This window comes from Schistocerca nitens, chromosome 12 (genome assembly GCF_023898315.1).
Source record: "Schistocerca nitens isolate TAMUIC-IGC-003100 chromosome 12, iqSchNite1.1, whole genome shotgun sequence".
Taxonomy (NCBI): Eukaryota; Metazoa; Arthropoda; class Insecta; order Orthoptera; family Acrididae; genus Schistocerca; species Schistocerca nitens.
Genome location: NC_064625.1, coordinates 120,503,084 through 120,524,571, shown reverse-complemented (window position 1 = coordinate 120,524,571; position 21,488 = coordinate 120,503,084). Strand labels below are relative to the sequence as shown.

At 38.8% G+C, this 21,488-nt stretch overlaps 1 protein-coding gene across 1 annotated transcript in view; it reads left to right on the top strand.

The window, feature by feature from the left end:
• Positions 1 to 21,488, top strand: part of LOC126215339 (tubulin-specific chaperone D) — a 196,441-nt gene that overhangs the window by 153,955 nt on the left and 20,998 nt on the right. The window contains exons 15-16 of the mRNA XM_049942023.1: positions 7,471 to 7,622; positions 14,263 to 14,461. Coding sequence (XP_049797980.1) covers positions 7,471 to 7,622; positions 14,263 to 14,461 — 351 coding nt within the window. The remainder of the gene's footprint in view (positions 1 to 7,470; positions 7,623 to 14,262; positions 14,462 to 21,488) is intronic.

The following is a 21,488-nucleotide window of genomic DNA, read 5'->3' as shown; positions in this document are numbered from 1 at the left end:
ATGAAGACAATCAACAATGTAACACTGGAATTTGCTTAATTTTTTAGCTCTTCCAGGAGCTACTCGACAGAATAGAAGGAGTGAGCCATGAGGAAACTCTTCAGTTTAGACTTAAAAGAGTTTGGGCTACTGCTAAGATTTTTGAGTTCTTGTGGTAGCTTATTGAAAATGGATGCAGCAGAATACTGCACTCCTTTCTGCACAAGAGTCAAGGAAGTGGATTCCACATGCAGATTGGATTTCTGCCTAGTATTAACTGAGTGAAAGCTGCTAACGCTTGGGAATAGGCTAATATTGCTAACAACAAACGACATTAAAGAAAATATATACTGTGAGGGCAATGTCAGGATTCCCAGACTATTGAATAGGGGTCGACAAGAGGTTCTCGAACTTACACCACATATAGCTCGAACAGCCCGTTTTTGAGCCAAAAATACCCTTTTTGAATCAGAAGAATTACCCCAAAAAATAATACCATACGACATAAGCGTATGAAAATATGCGAAGTAGACTACTTTTCGTGTTGAAGTGTCACTTATTTCAGATACTGTTCTAATGGTAAATAAAGCAGCATTTAGTTTCTGAACAAGATCCTGAACATGGGCTTTCCACAACAGCTTACTATCTATCCGTACGCCTAGGAACTTGAACTGTTCCGTCTCGCTTATAACATGCCCATTCTGTCTGATTAAAATGTCAGTTCTTGTTGAATTGTGAGTTAGAAACTGTAAAAACTGAGTCTTACTGTGATTTAGCATCAAATTATTTTCCACAAGCCATGAACTTATTCCATGAACTAAATTATTTGTTACTGTTTCAATATTACACACAAGATCCTTCACTATCAAGCTGGTGTCATCAGCAAACAGAAATATTTTTGAATCACCTCTAATACTAGAAGGCATATCATTTATATAAATAAGAAACAGCAGTGGCCCCAGCACCGACCCTTGGGGAACGCCCCACTTAACAGTGCCCCATTGGGACTGAACATCACTACCACTCTCAATATTGCGGAGAATTACCCTCTGCTTTCTGTTCTTAAAGTAAGAGGCGAACCAATTGTAAGCTACTCCCCTTACTCCATAATGGTCCAACTTCTGCAGTAATATTTTGTGGTCATCTGCTGCGGATCCCCAGGTTCGACAGTGTGCTCTGAGCAATGCGGTCTGTAACAGTTGTGCGTGCACCATCAGTGTACTCTGTCCTCAGATCTGGCACAAATAGTCGCCTATCCTGCTTTACAGAGTGGCCAAGCCTCCATTTTATGTGATGAGGAGTAGACATCAGAAACCTTGTCACCTATTCACAGATTCACTGTTCTGCAACGATTTTTCCATATACCCTAACTACAGTACCGTGTGGAAAGCCAACAACGGTAGCTGTTTGTGAGATGCTTTTCCTGGGCGCTGGGTCATAACGTTCTGTCCTTTCTCAAAGTTGTTTGTCAGTGTATTTTGCCATGTGGAGCCCTTATTGTCACTGAAACCCCATTTGTCTCTGCTCCATTCTTGTAACTTCCATACATCCTCGTGTGTCTGCAGCAGCTCCAGCACCAGATGACATTCCGTGCACTGGACTGTGGCCATAATGTTTTGGTTCCTTGGTGTATGTTCGTTATCTACTGCTTTGCATTTGCACTATGGTTGGATGCTAAAGACAGTAGTTTCAAGAGTTCTGACTACTGTGCATGTTGTGGCATCATTCTGGTGCATTATACAGCAGTGAAATTGGAAATACAATTTCCTGAAACTGGTCTGCAAAAAAATTAAAAAAAGGTTAAAAATTTAAAGAAAAGCTAAAGCTGTTACATGGATTTTCTTCCCCTACAAAATAGATATGGTTGCAGACCTAATCCATCCTTATGAGGAAATGCATCAAGATATGGGTGTTGTCTTCTTAAACACAGCGGGTTGTTTTCTGCTTGAGCTTCTTTGGCCTTCCACACTTCTTTCACACTCATTGCATGTTCCATCATGCATTGCAGGGAAGAAGATTATCCTTCTGCATGACAATGTGTGGCCTCACACTGTACACTCCCTAGAGAACTGATTTGTTACCTCCAACTACATTCTACCTGATTTTCCCAAAGAACAACTCTGAGACCAATTATCTGAGTTGCTGGAGTTGACTGGTCTGACTTCTGGCAGCCAGAACAGGCTACTGTCACATCGGAGTTATAAGATTTACACAATGATGGAAAGAATTTGTACAAAAAAATTGCAGACTGAAAATTTTTGGGCAAGTGGGTGGGTGGTTGTCTTACATGCACAATACATTTGAACAACAGAACAAGTTATTAGCATCATATGTGCTGATGAACTGATGCTAAAATGCTGGGGTACCTACTATTTATACCTCTGGATGCCGTCAGTGGATCAAGTCATTCTGAAGAAACTTATAATAGAAGAAAATGGCTATCTACAAAAAGCCAACGTAGCAGGAAAACAAATAATAATGGATTAAAAAAATTACAAAGCCACCTGCACTGCGACTCTGTTTTTCTGCTCTGAAAGAACTATCGAAAGACCCATACATATAACAAAAGCAAGCATGTGGGTGCCCACCTCAGGGCCAGCTGCCAATACAGAGTTGAAATTCCTGACCAGAACTCATAAAACAAGATGGCAGAACATGTAATATTTTGTGAAAGTGACACAGTGCATTTTAGAAAAGACAGCTTACATTGAGGCATTATAATATAGAAACAAAAGAAGTTAGCACAAACAAATTACATACACCCTCACCTCCCCTTCCCCCCACCCACAAATTTACAAAGGTCATCAATAGCTACATATGTTCACAGTATGTATAGAATGTTGGGAATACAAATACGATAATCCCAAAATTACATACATTATCATGCAAAACTTACACCTGTTATTCGACAGAAAAGAAAATGAACCCACTAATGTTAAAACTTCACTGAAACATGTGGCTGTTAAAGAAGAAAATTTTGTTTGCCTAAGGCAGAACAACAATGTGGGAATTGTGAGTCCGCGTTGATGGAAAACACTTTTGTTGTTCATTTATTTATTCCCCCAAACTAGTTTCAGCAACAAATATCGCCATCATCGGTGGGTTTTTAAAAATCTTATTTATTATAAATTACAGCTTTTCTGTTGCCATTTTTCTTGGCATCTGCAACTGTGTGATTGCCTGTTAGTAAAGAAATAAAAAAAAACATGAACTTACACATGTCAGCATTACACAATTGGGATTTTGCTAGTGTTGTGGATACAGTTTTCATGTTACTTAATTTCTTGTTTACTCACTTTCATTGGATGGCTTGCAGCTACTTTTATATACAGAAAAACATAACTTCTGCTCTTCGTTCATAATCCAAAACTCTACATCATCTTGCTGTTTGCGTGCATCATGAGAAGTGTATCACTTGTCGCAAGAAGGATATGAAAATTGTAATGGGAGTTCTGACGTCGTCTGTTCCTCATTAATGTCTCTGTGTGTAATGTGGGGAATAGTTCTTTTGCGTGTGTGTGCTTTCTCTTCTGTGTCAGTCCTTCTGGGTCAGTTCTCTCAGAGCTGTAAAGAGTGTGTTGTTGCAAAGTTTTGTGTTTTCATGTATTATATTTTTCCCTTTCACTATAGCCTTTTATATGTGATAATTTTATTCTACTGTTTTTTGTCATATAGACTATGTTTCAGGATGTGTAGATCACTTTCGGTATTAGTGGAGTCATGGTTTTTGTTCATTACTTTTCTGCAAAAGTATAATTCGTGCTGTCACTCCTTAGAACTCTCATGTGCTCCGTGTACCTAGTTCAGAAATTTCTGCTTGTTTGTCGTATGTATTGGACCTGACAGGAGTTACAAGTGAGTTGCTATATTCCAGCATTGCTGAATTCATCTGAGGTTCTTTTGTCTGGTCTGAGCCTTTTTTGAACTGTGTTATTCATTCTGAATATTATTGGAATCCCTTGCTTTTTGAAGATGTTTCCAATTTTATGTGATATTTTATTATTGTATGTTAGTGTGTACCATCTGTTTATTTTTCCTGATGTGGTGCAGTCTGCGTGTTCTGCCCCAGGTTTTCAGATCTGTTGGTTGTGCTCTTGCGCGGGTGGCCACTATTTTTGTGTTTCGTTTTTACCTTGCTGTTGAGTTTGTTTATTATGTCTGTTTTGCAGTCGTTTTTGATGGCAATTTGCTGATGGCAATTTGCTTGAGTGTATTTATTTCCTGTGTGTAGTTTTCTGTTTTAAGAGATATTCTGTTTATCCTGTGGAACTTGTGTGAAACTGGTACATTTATTTACTAACAGCTGCTCACACAGTTGCAGATGACATGATGTATGCTGAAAAAAAAAACAGCAACAGAAAAACACAGAAAATATGCAGCAAACAGTGACAAAAATCTTAAAACCGTGCTGTAATGTATAGTAAATAAGATTTTAAAAACTCACTGATGGTGGCGATATTTTTCGCTGAAACTAGTTTGGGGGAAAAAATAAATAAACAACAGAAGTGTTTTGCATCAAGGTGAACCCATAGTTCCCACATTGTTGTTTTTCTGTGCAAACACAGACAAAATGGAAGAGTTCCAGATAAAATAAGGCAGAACCCTGTTTCTGTAATTATATATTTGAAAGCAAAAACTGACAAAAATTGCCCTTCAACCACAAAATGTAGTTCAGTACTGACTCTGTGCCCCAGCTTCCACTTGGCTCACTGTTGATACATATGGCACCCCAGCATTACTCTGTCCAACTTGCTACTTTTCCATTCAAGTACTCTGATGCAGATTCCCTAAATGCCTTGCTGTGACAGTACCCTGAGGCTAGTTTAATAGGACTGCCTGTGATTTCAATTTCAATTATTTCTGTTATGATAGAGTCATGGAATCATAATTTGGAGGTGTATATCAGTACTTTTGCATAGTTGAAATTTATGAAGTTTCCCTAACTCGGTCATCTTAAGTCTGTGTGTACCATTCTGCGTTCATCCACTGTTCTGACTGATTTGCCTGTGTATGATAAACCACACGGGCGAGGGATTGCAGCTTGGTGAGCCATGAATTATGTTTTACACTACCCAGGAGAAATGCTGTATTGGTGTTTAGACAGAATGTGCATCACACCCCATCACTTCCATAACTTGATCGGTGATGGCCAGGTTCTGTTGGTGCACCGGATGATAAAAACTCATTTTGTTGTGAAAATATTGTGCATGTCTGATGTGACACTCTGTTTGTTCATCCGAGCACTTTTACTTTGTGACATATACTGGAAAAAGCCAAAAATAGAGACTACATTGAAAAGTGAAAAAGAAGTTTATAGAGTAAGAAAATGTATGTGATTTGTGGTATCCTTTGCTCTCACTGTTTGTATTCCACCCGAGACATATAGTACTGTGTAAGTGATAAACTAAAGTATGTTTACCCAAAAAATGTGTATAATTGTAATGCCAGATGAAACTGACTGGAATACACTCTTTAAAATTTAGGAATTTGACTGCAGTCAAAGAACTTAAAAGGGAAGCAGTAGTATAGAACATAGTGAGACGGGGTTGTAACCTATATCCCATGTTCTTGAATCTGTACAAGTGGCAGGTAGTAAAGAAAACCAATGAGAAATTTGAAAAGGAGATTAAACTTTGGGAAAAGAAATAAAAACTTTGAAGTTTGCCAGTGAAATTGTAATTCTGTCAGATACGGTGAAGGACTCGGAAGATAAGTTGCATGAAGTGGATGGTTTGTTAAATAGAGCTTATAAGATGAACAGAAGTAAAACAAAGCTCTGTCTGCATGAATAACACTGCCAGACTGTAGCCAAGAGACAGCTTGACCACTCGGTTGCCGAGCATGCCACACAACACGACGTGCTTCAATTTGACAACTGCTTCACAGCCCCTGCCACATGAGTTCTTCCTCCTGACAGCAGCTTTTCTGAATTACATCAAGTAGGAACTCTCCCTGCAACATATCCCTCATACCTGTAATCCCCGTGGCCTTAACCTTCGTCAGTCCCTATCCACCACTTGCCTCTATTCATTTCCCTGCTCTCACTCCAGTTCTGCACATGCCTTCTGTCCCTCCAACTAACCCACATGGTCTTTCCCCCTCTCTACTTTCCTCCTCATCCCTTTGTGATGCTCCTTCTCCACCCCTCCTCCCCCCCTCCTGCTATCCCATAACACAGCCTCACAATGCTGGCCCTAACTGCTCCCACCATATCCTTGTATTATCCCAAAGGTAAGTGCTACCATCGTCAGCTGGCCATTAGTGTGTGGAGATGACAGTGAGCGTGTGTGTGTGAGCTACGCATGTGGGAATATGTGTGTGTGTGTGTGTGTGTGTGTGTGTGTGTGTGTGTGTGTGTGTGTGCGCGCGCGCACACACACCCACACGCACATTTCATCTACAGCTGATGAAGGACTTAATCCAATGGCTAAATAATATCTATTAGCCTTTATTTAATGTGCCCATCTGTTACTCGGTGCTTCCTTTATGTGGATAGTAGTAGTCTTATTCATTTCATATTGTTAGAATGGAATGTAGTAGAATTAAATCAGGTGATGCTGAGAAAATTAGATCAAGAAATCTCAATCTTAGTTTTATAACAATGAAAACAATCAATTATTGATAAAATTGTTTAATTGGGAAGATAAAAAAATCTACTCACCAAGCGGCGGCAGATCTCACACATGAGAGACTGTTGTGATTTGCAAGCTTTCGGAGCCAGTGGCTCCTCCTTCAGGCAGAAGCATTGAAGACCTCCTCCTGCCTGAAGAAGGAGCCACTGGCTCTGAAAGCTTGCCAATCACAACAATCTTTTATGTGTGAGTTCTGCCGCCGCTTGGAGAGTAGATTTTTTATCGATATGTTTTGTTGTTTGGGCCACAGATTAACTGATGTTGGTAGTAGTAGAGTGTATATAAAGTGCAGACTGGTGAAATTGAGAAAAACGTTTGTGAAAGAGAGAAATTTGTAAACATGGAATATAAATTTAAGTGTTAGGAAGTTTTTTCTGAAGGTATTTGTCTGAAGTGTTGCCTTGTTTGGAAATGAAATGCGGATTATAAACAGTTTAGAAGTAAGAGAATAGGAGCTCTTGAAATATGGTGCTACAAAAGAAGGCTGAAGACTAAATAATGATGAGGTACTGAATAGAATACAAGAAAAAAGAAATTTGCGGCACAACTTGACTAAACGAATGGATCGGTTGATTAGACATATTCCGAGGTGTCAAGAAGTTATCAGATTGGAAACAGGAGAAGGAAATGTGGGAGTTAAAAATTGTAGAGTGAGATCAAGAGTTGAGTAAAATAACCAAGGTCAAGTGAATGTTGTAGTTGTTCAGATATGAAGAGGCATGCACATAATAGACTGGTATGGAGAGCTGCTGTTTTAGGTTTGAAGCACACAGTAACAAATTGTTTGCAAAACAGAGAACTGCAATTCAACCTTTTTTTTATGAATACTTTGTTACTGCTTACTACTTACGTGTGACAGGTTGTGGTACTCTTGCTGGCACGGGAGATGCCAGAAGCTCTTCGTCCAGACACCGTCAGCCGCACAATGGTTGGAGTGGTACAGCATTGCTTGGAGAAGATCGAGAGGGTGCGAGCTCATGCAGGGCGGGTGTTTACGGCGCTCCTTCACAGGTAATTCGAACTGATTAAACATTGCGAAAAGGATGTGTTTCCTTTCAGGTATACCAGAAAAACACACACACACACACACACACACACACACACACACACACACACACACACACACACACACACCTACATCTACAACTGTACACATACTCTGCAAAGCACTGTGAAGTGCATGTCTCATTGCACAGTTATTCGGGCTTTTACCCATTCTCTTTACGTATGGATTGCAGGAAGAACAATTGCTTAAATGTCTCAAACCCGAAATCTTTGCCTTTCACAGGCAATTGCTCTACATACTGAGCTTCCCAGCATGACTCGTAACCTGTCCTCATGACTTTACTTCTGTCAGTACCTCATCTTCTACGCACCAAACTTCATTACAGAGACACAGCTTAGCTTCAACTTGGGGGATTGTTTCCAGAGTGGATATTCACTCAGCAGCGGGGTTTGTGTTCTGATTTGAATTTTTCTGGCATAATAAAACTGTGTGGCAGAATGAGACTCAAACTTGAGTCGTTTGCCTTTTTCAGGCAAGTGCTGTACTGACCGTCCATCAGGCTATGGCTGTTTCTCCACAATATCCTTTCTTCCAGGAATGTCATTCTTGCAAAATTGTGGGAGAACTTCTGTGAAGTTTGGAAGGTAGGAGATTAAGTACTGGCAAAAGTAAAGCTGTGAGGGCTGGTCGTGAATAGTGCTCAGATTACACAGTCGACGAAGGACTCACCCGCAAAAGGCAGAGGTCCCAGGTTAAAATCCCAGTCTGCCCCACAGATTCAATCTGCCAGGAAGTTTCATGAGGATACCTCTGAAACTGTGGTCTAAGTGAACTGCCCTTTCTTTTTAATGTTGTCAGTCTATCCCATGTTCTCCTTGATGAAGAAACTATTAGTTTCGAAAGTTTGGATAATGATATTACACTAACGTTTGTCTATCAGCAGATCTGACATTTCTCCTGAAGGTAGGTAGTGCCGTGCAATTTTTTTTCATAATTTTATAAAACTACTATTTGTTTTCCATAGTCTAATTCCATTGTCACTGTGATTTAAAAAGCAGTCATTCAAAATGTGGGTGCGCTGTTATCTGGTTGTAAAAAGCCCATCATATGTAATCCTAATATTACGTGTAGTACAGTCTATAAATCACACTGATAGTGCATTGACACTTCAGAATTGTATCACTGTACTGTTGTTAGATGTGGTATGCTATGACAGGTCATTGAAGAGGGATGTGTTAGCTTTTTCTTTCTTTCTTTCTCTCATCACTTCCCACATTTAAGCTTTTGAATCAACAAATAAATTGCATGACTACAAATCATAATACTGGACCAGTACTTAGGTCTATCTTCAAGAGTTGATATTCTGAGTACTACTGACATACACATCTGAAAGTAGAAAAAATTGTGTCTAGCTCGCGGAACTGTTAGTTCCTTTTTTGTGGAGGAAAGAGGATTAGACTGGGGAAAGTTTGAAAGGTCACTCAAACTTTCGGGTCATTTTCTACTTTAAAATGTGTCTGTTTTCATCTCCTATTATTTCAGTCTATGATTTGTGGTTGGGTGTATGGAGAGGTATTGCAGCAAATAAAACCAAACAATGGAAACTCCAGAGAGGAATAACAACAATGTAGGAAAAGACAGATTACTACTTAGCGTAAAGAAGACATGTCAAATAATTTACAGACAGGCACAATTAAGACACTTATGTAAAGGTTTCGGTGACAGCCTTCATCAGTAAACGTTGCTACAAGACGACGACGCTACTCGGCTGACAACCCGTGAAGACTTCATATATAAAAAAGAAAGACACACACCATTCACTCACAACTGCCAACTCTAGCATCTCGGGTCAGAATGCCGGCCCAAGATGCTGGAGTTGGCAGTCGTGTGTGCGTGAGGCGTGCTTGCTTGTGTTTGTAAATGGTGTGTGTCTCTCTTTTACTGATGAAGGCTGTCACTGAAACCTTTACGTAAGTGTCTTTTAATTGTACCTGTCTGCAACTTTATGTGTCTTCTGTATGATTAACAGCTGTGTGTTTTTTCATACATTGTTGGCAAATAAAACCAGAAGCAAAAACTGACCTGCTTTGGGCACATCATGAGAAGACACGATTCACTAGAAAAGACCTTAATGCTGGGTAAGTTTGAATGTAGAGAAGTGGATGGCAAAGGACAAGATGGATTAACAGCATTAGAGAAGTAATGGATTCCTACCTGGAATATCTTTGGGAGATAGTGCAGGAGAGAAGGAATTAACATGCAGCAGTTTGTGGGATCATGCAGAGTTGGAATCTATCAAATCACTCACATTACTACTATAATGTTTTGGAGTCATGTACTAAAATAATTTGTTTTTATCTTATGGTGCCAGTTGGTGCCACAAGTTGTCCAGAAAACTGTATGAATAAATCACCCTTGTTTTATTAATGTAAATGAATCTAACTGCACCACAATCCTCCAAAATTTGCAATGGAAAGATAAGTAAAAGTGACTGGTTACAGTTACTTGTGCATTTCAAGTGTAATAAATAGACAAATAAATTAAAACTTGAAACGGGGAGACATTAAAGATGAACATTACTTCTAATATGGAAAACATCAATTTTGAAGTAACAAATATGTTTAGTGTTTGTTCCGAGAACATAATGTCAGTGGAAACAGTTCGTGGTGTACTGACCAAAATCTATTGTTGTTTCGCCCCATCTCATGTAAACCAGATGGACATATAAGCGAGGCATCAGGGAAGCTGTAGGCACAATCCTCGACCACTGACCAATGTAAAGTCGGACAACTTGGTTTGATGTAGAAAAAACCCAATTGTACAAAAAATTATAATTTTCCAAATGTGGAGGCTTGCAAAGCCACACTATGGTTTTCTTAGAGCTTTATTGGAACATTGAAATAAAGGATAATTTCAATAATTCTTTTTTAACTGTTGGCAACTTGCAGCGGGATAGTTTCAGTCATTACATGTACAATCAGTAACAGGGTATTTTTACAGAAAAGATCTTACAATTTAAATCCAATTCTTTATCAGTAGTCTTAAAAATTAATATCAATAGTGTTTATTTTAAATGGTTCTCTTACATTGTAGAAAAGGGTGTTTCAAAAACCAATCATAATCATTAACTTAAAAAATGTTTTAGGGCAAGTACTGAGCAGATTTTAGAAATTGATTTAAAAGATTCAAACTAGGTAGTTTGTGTTCATTTTTGGTCTTTGCCAGAAAGCAATTTCCTGTGTATGCTGAAGTCAGTTTCCGGTAGGAAGGAGGTTTTCTCCAGCCCAGAAATGATGGGATGGTGTTTCCTTAGTCATCCCACATTTTGTCATGTTGTAGGACTACGAGGCTGCCTCAAGGGTGAGTGATGGCAGGAATTTCCAAATATCTGTTGGAAATAAACATCTGAACACCTGTGGCAGGAAGCAGTACTTTGCAGAGCAGTGATTAATACATGTGGTAAATGGCCATTGAAATTGCCTGCATGAGGCCACCAACACCGATTGGCTGAAAGACCCGAATGTTAAATAATTTAATGGACTAGTGTGGAGCTCAGGAAATGAAGGAGCCAGTTGCAGTGCTCGTGAGGTATAGGTGGCAAGTTGTGGGACATTTGGGTGGAGCTGCTGTTTTAAAATGAGTTTAGTTGAAGTTAGGAGTTAGAGATCCTGCCCAACCAACACAGCTATTTTCAGATATGAAAACGCTACAAGAATCAGAAGTGTGCTCCCGTGTACAGGTATGATATTCTGTTTAGTCTGTTTCTAGTTTTTTAGGTGGCTGTTGCTTTTTAGTAAGTGTGAAAGTGTTGATAGGAATATATGTCTTACATCAAAGAGTGGAGCATTAGCTAACTGAAGGTAGTGTTCACTGAGTTAAGGATCCGAGGTGAGGTGTAATTGGGACAAATACCATTTGTTTCTATGAAAATATGAATGTGTTTTGTTTTGTCCTATTGACAAACTGAGTGATTGTTTTGTTTCTGCGGAGATTAGCTCCTAGATGAGATGGAAAATCATTAACTGGAATGAGGAAAAGAAATGGAGTGAGCTCTGTGGCACACCAGTCCTAATTTCCTTCTGTGAAGAGCATCTATTTCTAAATGAAACACACTGCCTCTTGTTGCAGAAATAGGACATGATTACAGGTAAAGACAGCCTGTGTATGCCATAAAATAACAACTTCCCAAGTAAACTGTTAAGGGCTGTTTAGGTAAAAGCTTTACTAAGATCACAAATTGCAGTAGATGCTTATTTTCAAATACAGTTATGCCTGGTTATATGCCCCATGAAACCATTTCCATTTGGAGCCACAGGCTCAATTCCCAGTGGGGGATTGGATAATAAAAGATGGTATTGTCCTCAGCTGCATACCTAGAAATGTCCAATATTGGTTTCATTATAACCATGACTCTTTTAGCAATATTGGATACAACCCCATTCTGCGCCTACACAAACTGTTCCATCTTTTGTTGACAAGATCTTTTCTATTCTCACCTTCTGAGTTTGGTTATATTTCAACATATTCTCTATTGTTTGAGTAAAACACTAGTGCCATTTAGTCTGGTTAGAATATGATGTACCATTTCTTTTACTTTTCATGATCTTCTTTTCTTTTCACTTTTAACTCTGCCTTTTAAAATTACGCCAATTAGGAAATATAAGTACCTCTCGTCTGTGCACTGTTTATTCTGCTTTCATCATTTTGTCAAAGAGAACAATATTACCTGTACACGGGAGCGCACTTCTGATTCTTGTAGCGTTTTCATGTTTGAAAAATAACTCTGTTGGTTAGGCAGGATCACTAACTCTTAACTTCTACTAAACGCATATAGAAGCTCCAGTTTCAATATAACATTGTGAACTATGATTCTTGTCATTTGTTTATGAAAGTTTCTTATTAATATTCTGTTTAATTTATTCCAACTTGTTACATTTTCTCTGTTTGTTTGGTTTGCAAATTGCAAAATATGGCTTCCCATAAACATAAAGTTTGTTCTGTTATTTTATTATTGCTTGAAATGTGTACTCTTTCATGCATTTTTTCATAGTTAATACTTTTGTTTCATTTTATAGGCACGTAGACAAGACAATCTCATATCATTTCTCACTAAGCAACTTTCCCACCATAATTGATATACACTGAGGTGACAAAAGTCATGGGATAGTGATATGTACATATACAGATGGTGGTAGTATCACATACACAAGGTATAAAAGGGCAGTGCATTCGCGGAACTGTCATTTGTATTCATGTGATTCATGTGAAAATGTTTCTGACATGAATTAGCAGACTTTGAATGGGTAGTTGTAGCTAGACGCATGGGACATTCCATTTTGGAAATTGTTAGGGGATTCAATATTCTAAGATCCATAGTGTCAAGAGTGTGCCTAGAATACCAAATTTCAGGCATTACCTCTCACCACAGACAATGCAGCGGCTGACAACCTTCACTTAATGACTGAGAGCAAGCAGCAGCATTTGCGTAAACTTTTCACTGCTAACAGACAAGCAAAACTCCATGAAATAACTATCAGAGTCAGTGTGGGACATATGACGAACATATTCATTAGGACAGTATGGCGAAATTTGGTGCTGATGGGCTATACAGGTGACAACCAATTCCAGTGCCTTTGCTCATATAGCTTGCAGTGCCTCTCCTGGTCTCATGACCTTATCATTTGGACTCTAGACAACTGGAAAACCGTGGCCTGATCAGATGAGTCCTGATTTCAGTTGACAAGAGCTGATAGGAGGATTCAAGTGCAGCCCAGTTCCCACGAAGCCGTGGATCTAAGTTAACAAGGTGCTGTGCAAGCTGGTAGTGGCTCCATAATGGTGTGGGCTGTGTGTACATGGAAAGGACTGGGTCCTCTGCTCCAGCTGAACCCATTATTGACTGGGAATGGTTATATTTGGTTACTTGGAGACCATTTGCAGCCATTCGTGGAGTTCCCAAACAACAGTGGAATTTTTATGGATGACAATGTGCCATGTCACCAAGCCACAATTGATTCCCATTGGTTTGGAGAATATTCTGAAGAATTCAAGCGAATGATTTGGCCACCTAGATCTTCCGACATGTATCCCGTCAAACATAATAAGGGATATAATCAAGAGACTAGTTTCTGCACAAAATCCTGCACTGGCAACTCTTTTGCAATTGTGGACAGCTGTAGAGACAGATGGCTCAATATTATGGTAGGGGACTTCCAACAACTTACTGAGCCCATGCTGTGTTGAGTTGCTGCACTATGCCTGGCAAAATGAGGTCTGACACAATATTGGGAGGTATCCCATGACTTTTGTTACCTCAGTGTAATGAACATAAATGTGAAATAACTTGCTTTCACAACCATCTGATAAGTGTAATGCTGAGCTATCTGTATTGCATAATCAATTAAGGCGTGTAACCTCCTCCTCCTCCTCCTCCAACTTCTGTTAAGGAATTGATACAGTTTCATTGGGAAACTCATACCATTGACCTAATTACAATTTTTTTATTCATTCCATCTGATGCCATTATTTGAGTTGTCCAATTGCCGAGATGGGGTGTTGGTATTACTTTGCCCAAACAAAGTAGCAATATTATGTCATCTCTGTTCTAACAAAAATATTGTACTTTTTTTCCCTTAACTGTTTCAGTGAGTATCCAGTTCCAAGCATTCCAGACTGCAACGAACTACGTTGCATTTTTCCTGCACATGACTGTACCCATGTGATTGACTGGAAGTGCGAATCAGAGACGTATCCTTCCTTCTGCCAGCTGCTTCCTCTCACACCCTACACAGCTTGTGTCATGGAGGGTCTCCTTACATGTATGGGATGTGACATTATTATACTGGTGAGTAATTTGGACATTAGCTAAGCTTTGAGTATGCTTAGAAGCTAGTCTGGTATGTAAGTGTGCTTTTGAGCACCTGTTGGATTTGCTTCTGTCAACCTTATTTTGTAGTGCACAACTTAAACCCAACTGATATTTAACTGAAAATGATTGTGCTGTTAGAATCTAAAATATGGTGGAAGATTCTTTACCAGAAATTAATTTTTATAAATCACACTCTTAGATTTAATAACATATATTTTACCAATTGAAAGACATGTTCTTTGATATTCATTTTTTTGTTACGTTTTATTTTCTTTTACCTTAAGTCGATTTAAAGTGGAAGATCCAGGATGGAATGTAATGAGTCTGGCTTCAGTAGCCAGAGACTGTGGACATGAGTGTTTGCATTGGGTTTGTGTGTGTGTGTGTGTGTGTGTGTGTGTGTGTGTGTGTGCGTGTGCGTGTGTGTGTGTGCGTGCGTGTGCCTGTGCCTGGTTGGCTGAAAGAGCACTTTCAGACAGCAGCAGTTACAGTGGTGTTTCTGTATTGCTCATAGGTTAATAGCATGTCAGTGTCACATAGCCAATGGGATGATAGTTTCACACATAGTCGGTGAAAGGCGAGAAAAGAGACAATGTATTTTTAGCACCAAAATTGAAACCATTGTGTTGTTTTCTGTTGTTCAGTGTGTATTTTTTAGTTTTGTGAATACAATAGAGGGAAACATTCCACATGGGAAAAATATATCTAAAAACAAAGATGATGTAACTTACCAAACTAAAGCGTTGGTATGTTGAGACACAGACAACATGGCTGTAACCCTTCTTTCCATCAGTCCCTATACCAGTTCCAAACTGAACAATCCATAGCCCTCACCCGCCTAATCCTTCACCTACACATCAACTCAGCCAATGACCACACCCGTCAACTCCTATCCTTAATAAAATTCCTCAATCTTTCCTCTCCCACAACCACACCGGCTGTTCGGAGCATCCTCCTACAGGCCAACCGCAAATTAGAACAGCATGCCACCCTCCACCTCAAAAAACTATCCTACCTCCTGGTTTCCCACCTTGGTGTGTGTGTTTGTGTTTGTTTGTGTCTCTATCAACATACCAATGCTTTCGTTTGGTAAGTTAATCATCTTTGTTTTTAGTTTTGTGAGATATTTTTGCTATCATTGAATTGGAGTCCATAAAGTGATACGATTTAAGTTATTTGGTTTCGCATGGTGACATCATCCGACAGTACATATCTGGTGAATTAATTGTCAAGACATGAAAGTCTGGTAGAGAAATGGTGCTGAAAGAGTCAAAGGTTTCTGTGGATGGAATCATTCGTAAGTGCAGTGAAAGCCGTCACTTTTTTTAAATACTCTGTCTGAAAGAATTCCTTATTTTCTGGAAGCAAGTTGAAAATTAGTGTCATACTTCAGTTTATGTATTTGTGGGTTCATGAGTATAAATCAAAATGTATATGCCAGGAACTTCATTTGGCCAAGTAAACTGTGTGGTAGACTGGAGACAATTTTGTTGAGAAATTAGTGTGGAAGTGTGTGTGTGACAGGGCAAGAAACTTGGTGATGAAGGACAGATCGTTGGTGTCAATGAATCTGTTGATAGTAATAAGTTTAGGAGTGGGGTCAGAAACAGAAATAGAAAGATGGGTATGCGCGGGGGTTACTCAAAGATGTATGTACAATTGTTTTCATGTTATTTTGTAAGCATTCAAAAGCTGTTCTCCTGAAAATTGTTAAAGAGAATGTTTTTCCAGGGACAGCAATAATGTCAGACAGTTTTTCTACACATAAATGTGTCAAAAACAAAGATTTCAAGCACCTTACTGTGAATCACAAATTCATTTTCAAGAATGTGACAACAGGTGCCCATACATATATTACAGAGGGCACATGGCCTCCTATTAAATGGTTTGTGTATGATACAGTACATTGGGAGACATTTTTTGACAGCTATCTCTTCAAATATCTGTGGAGGGAACAAATCAGATTTATTTTTAGATGTTTTGTGGGCTGCTACATTGATGGATAATCAAACTGAATATAATCAAACTGAATAAAATTTGTTCCAAATTCATTTTTCTTCATTTTTATTTGTTATTGTTGTTTGTAACATGAGCAAAAGTTCTATAATAGTATTGGTTGCCACCAGTATTTGACTAATTTTCACGTTTATATTAGTGATTACAAGGTTTTTGTTAAGTTTGGATGTGAAAGTTTCCTTGAGAATTGGCAAAGGCAACAAATCTGAAAGCTAAAGAAACGTTCTTGTGGTGAGCTGTAGCTTGCACACGAAGTCTATGTTAGGTTGGAATGTGACAGTTTGACTCACATAAATTAAAGTAATCACATTTCCCTTCAGAAATATTTTAGTGTATTTTTCCAAACATGTCACGAATTACAATGTTGTACTGACTTTGGGAGTGAGTAATGCAATTTACATAACTTGCTTCAAGTAAACAAGGAGAATTACATTAATTATAGTTGTTGACAAATATTTCATTGCTTTTTTCCCAATGTGCCACAAATTATGATGTTATGTTAGACTCTGTTGTAATAACACAGCATAAATTACTGTGTATGAAACAAGTAGGAATTACATTAATAATATTCATTGTCCCAAGTACGTCTTTCTTTCGTTTCTCTCTCTCTCTCTCTCTCTCTCTCTCTCTCTTTTTTTTTTTTTTTTTTTTTTTTTTTTTTTTTTTTTAATATGTTATGAATTATGACATTATTATTGGATTTGGAACTGAAAGCACTGTTTAAATTGCTGCAAGGAAAACAAGCAGCAATTAAATTTATAATCTTGACTGCCAAACCTGTTTCACTGGTTTTTCAAGTGTAGTTGCTCTGACGTTAACAGATACTAGCACAATTTGAATAGCTGTGAGTCAGAGGAGGAGTAATTAAATGTATGTGTGTCTCTTCATTTCAACACTACTATCCTTCAACGTCTCTTACACACTTTAATTTTTTATTCATTTCAGGTAATATGCGTATTTGCACTTTCCTGTCCTTAAAACTTCTGGAACAGTTCTACATCCTCCATACAGAAACATCTTACATTCTGTGATGTTAGCTCAAGAGATTCTGTTATTCCAAAATTGTTACTCTTGTTTCACCTTGGCCATTTCCACTGAGATCCATCTGGGTTTGTTTTCTGTTGAAGACTGCTAATGATTCAGTGTACCCTGGCCTGATTATGGGCACTTCAAAGGGATAACTCAGTAGTGGGACTACCACTTCACTGCCTCTTAGCCAGCAGGATTTGTCTTATGTGCTTTCTCCACTAGGCAGTTGGCTTGCTTCCCTACACCTATAGAGCCCACCCAGCCATGATTTTCTGTACGAGTTTACTCCCATAGCCCTTCAAGACTTTCTTGTCTCCATACGAACATCGCCGTACTGACAATCTTAGTCTCTCCTGTTGCCACTTCCAAAGCCTTCACCACAGGGAAGGCTTGGAAAAAGAAAGAGTAGGTTTTTAGTCATCAATCTTCTGACTGATTTGATGCAGCTCACCACTAATTCCTACCCTGCACCAACTTTTTCATCTCGGACTGGCACTAGCAATCTACGTCCTCAATTATTTGCTGGGTGTATTCCAATCTCTGTAATCCTGTATTAGCATGGAAGTTATTCCCTTATGTCTTAACGTGTGTCCTATCATCCTGTTCTTTCTTGTTGTCAGTATTCCTTTCCTTGCTGATTCTGCAGAGAACCTCCTCATTCGTTACCTTACCAGTCCACCTAATTTTCAGCATCCTTCTATAGCACCACACCTCATATGCCTCAATTTTCTCCTGTTCCAGCTTTCCCACAGTCCATGTTTCACTAACATACAATGCTGTGCTTCAGTTGTACATTCTCAAAAATATTTTCCTCAAATTAAGGCCTGCATTTGGTTTTAGTAGATTTCTCTTGGCCAGGAATGCCCTTGTTGTCAGTGCTAGTCAGTTTTTTATGTCCTCCATGCTTCGTCCATCATGGATTATTTTACTGCCTAGATATCACAATTGCTTAACTTCATCAGCTTCATGATCAGCAGTCCTGATGTTAAGTTTCTCACTGTTATCTCTTCTGCTACTTATCATAGCTTTCATATTTCTTCGATTTATTCTCAGTCCATATACTGTACTCATTAGACAGTTTTTTCCATTCAACTTAGGATAGCAATGCCATCAGAGAATCTTATCATTGATATTCTTTCACTCCGAATTTTTATCCTCCACTTGAATCTTTCTTTTATTTCCATAATTGCTTCTTTGATGTATAGATTGAACAGTAGGATCAAAAGTCTATGTCCTTGTCTTACTCCCTTTTTGGCCCAAGCACTTTGTTCTTGGTCCTCCTATCTTATTGTTCCCTCTTGGTTCTTGTACATATTCAGGGTGTCTACGACCCGGGACAACTGGGAGATCCGGGAAAAACCTGGGAATTTTTCATCCGGGAGAAAACCGGGAAAAACCCAGGAATGTTTTTAAGTTCCGGGAATTTTTCATTGTTTTAGTTTTCAGTTAAATTTTTGTGATTTTGACTGGTAAGAACCAATACTCCCAACAAAAAAATTTACTGTATCCCGCTTGTGCAAAATAATACTGCAGCAACAAAACATGAACGAGAGAAAAAAACGAAAATAAAACTTAAGTCGCAAAGAAAATGCGCCATATACAACAACAAAACACAGTGCTCATACAAGCGTCTGCCAACAGCAAAGTGTGTCAAAGGCTTTAGGACGACTGTGCAGTGCTTCTTAACAACAAATTGCCTCCAACGAGCGTGACGTGACAGTTTTTTACATTAGATTCGTTTTAATGCAAGATCTTTTAATGTTTCACACGTACGAACATGCGGGCTTCCTGCGTCATCGTAGCTGCGCGAGTGTAGTGATGCCTTTTATCTGGCGCTCTGTGGCAACTGCTGAAATGTACCTTTGCAATAGGTCACGGAAAAATATTGCTAATATTGCTTTGAAAAGCGTTACTTTCAAAGTAAATTTCCTTTTATGTAAGATAAACTATGTGAGAGAGTCTACGACGAATTTCTTAAATCACAGAGTGTTTGACTCTCATTTAAAAATCAACTCTTTGGGACGACCATATGAAGAATTTCGAGCCCAGAAGATCAGACATTTACGTCATTATTAAAAAATTTTACTGGCACATTTATGTGATGTATGACGTGGAAAAAAGATCAACAGTATATGTGGGAGCTTAGCTTCTCTTGCAGCTTATTAATCTTAGAGACCAATATTATATGTGATAGCTTTGCTTTTCTTGTAGCAACAATTGTACATTAATTTAAGCCATTAATTTTTCTTATTTGTGTGTTCGCACTACTTAAGAGTGATCTTGCTATTGGCTGACTACATCGCTTGTCAAATGCTGTCATCAGCTGGCGAGATCAGGTGACATGAGCTGTGACTGGCTTACAAAAGCGCGTCACAATCTCGATTTTAATGCTTCAGAAAGTAACATGTGGTGTTTGGTGGAATTCGAATTTATACCTTCGTAACACAGAAATATGCAGTGTATATGTTGCTGCACATCAAAGATCTTTTCAAAACGTGTTTTTTCCCCTGAGTTTGATTTTCTAAAGTACCGGGAAATTCTACGCCGGTGTATAAAACCATAAACCATAAAAGGATTTTTAAGTGCTGAGAAAAAGTATACTGTCACTTAACACGGAAAAAGTGTATTTTCACCCGGGAGAAAGTGTATTTTCAACCGGGAAATTCGGGAAAAATCCGGGAATTATTTTTCCTTGTCCATGTAGACACCCTGATATTGTATATTACCTGTATTCATTCTCACCCCTTTACTTCTCATAATTTAAAACATCTTGCAGCACTTGACATTGTTGAATGCTTTTTCCAGGTTGACAAATTTGATGAATGTGTCTTGATTTTTCTTTAGTCTTGCTTCCATTATCAGCTACAATTTCAGAATTGCATCTGTGGTGCCCAAACCTTTCCTAAAGCCAAACTGATCGTCATCTAACACATCCCCAATTTTATGAAAATGTTGCTGCTAACCGTATAGTGGAGATGCTGAGTTGCAGATAGGCACAACAAAAAGACCATCAGAAAGTGAGCTTTCGACCAACAAGGCCTTTGTCATAAATACCCCCCCCCCCCCACACACACACACATTAACCCCCACACACATCCCCACTGTCTCTGGCAGCTGAAGCCAGACTGGCTTCAGCTATCAGAGACTGTCATCATGTGCATGTGACTTGCATTTGTGTGTGTGTGTGTGTGTGTGTGTGTTTTGTCTGTTTTCAATGAAGGCCTTGTTAACCGAAAGCTCACTTTCCTACAGTCTTTTTTTGTGCCTATCTGCATGTCAGCATCTCCACTGCATGGTGAATAACAGCTATCCTTTTCATAATATTGTTACATTTCATACTGGATTTTCCACTGTTTGACATCCTTGGCATTCTTTTCCATTCTTCTGTATGTTATTCTTGTTAGCAACTTGTATGTATGGGTTGTTAAGCTGATTGTGAAATAATCTTCATGCTTGTTGGCTCTTGGTATCTTGGGAATTGTGTGAATATTGTGTTTTCAAAAGACTGATGGTATATCGCCAGTGTCATACATTCTACACACCAACGTGAATAGTAATTTTGTTACCACTTCCCCTAATGCTTTTAGAAATTCTGGTGGGATGTTATCTATCCTTTCTGCCTTATTTGATCTTAAGTCCTTCAAAACTCTTTTAAATTCTGACTCTGATGCTGGATCCCCTGTCTCTTCCCCTAAACTCGCGCTTCTTCTTCTTCCACGTTTTTAGACAAGTCCTTCCCCTCATAGAGGCATTCGTTGTAATCTTCTCATTTATCTGCTGTCTCCACTGTGTTTAACAGTGGAATTCCCATTGCATTCTTAATGTTACCAACGTTACTTGTAATTGCACCTAATGTTGTTTTGACTTTTCTATATGCTGACTCGGTCTTTCCAGCAGTAATTTCTTTTTTTATTTCTTCACATTTTCCATGCAGCCATTTCACTTTAGCTCTGCTGCA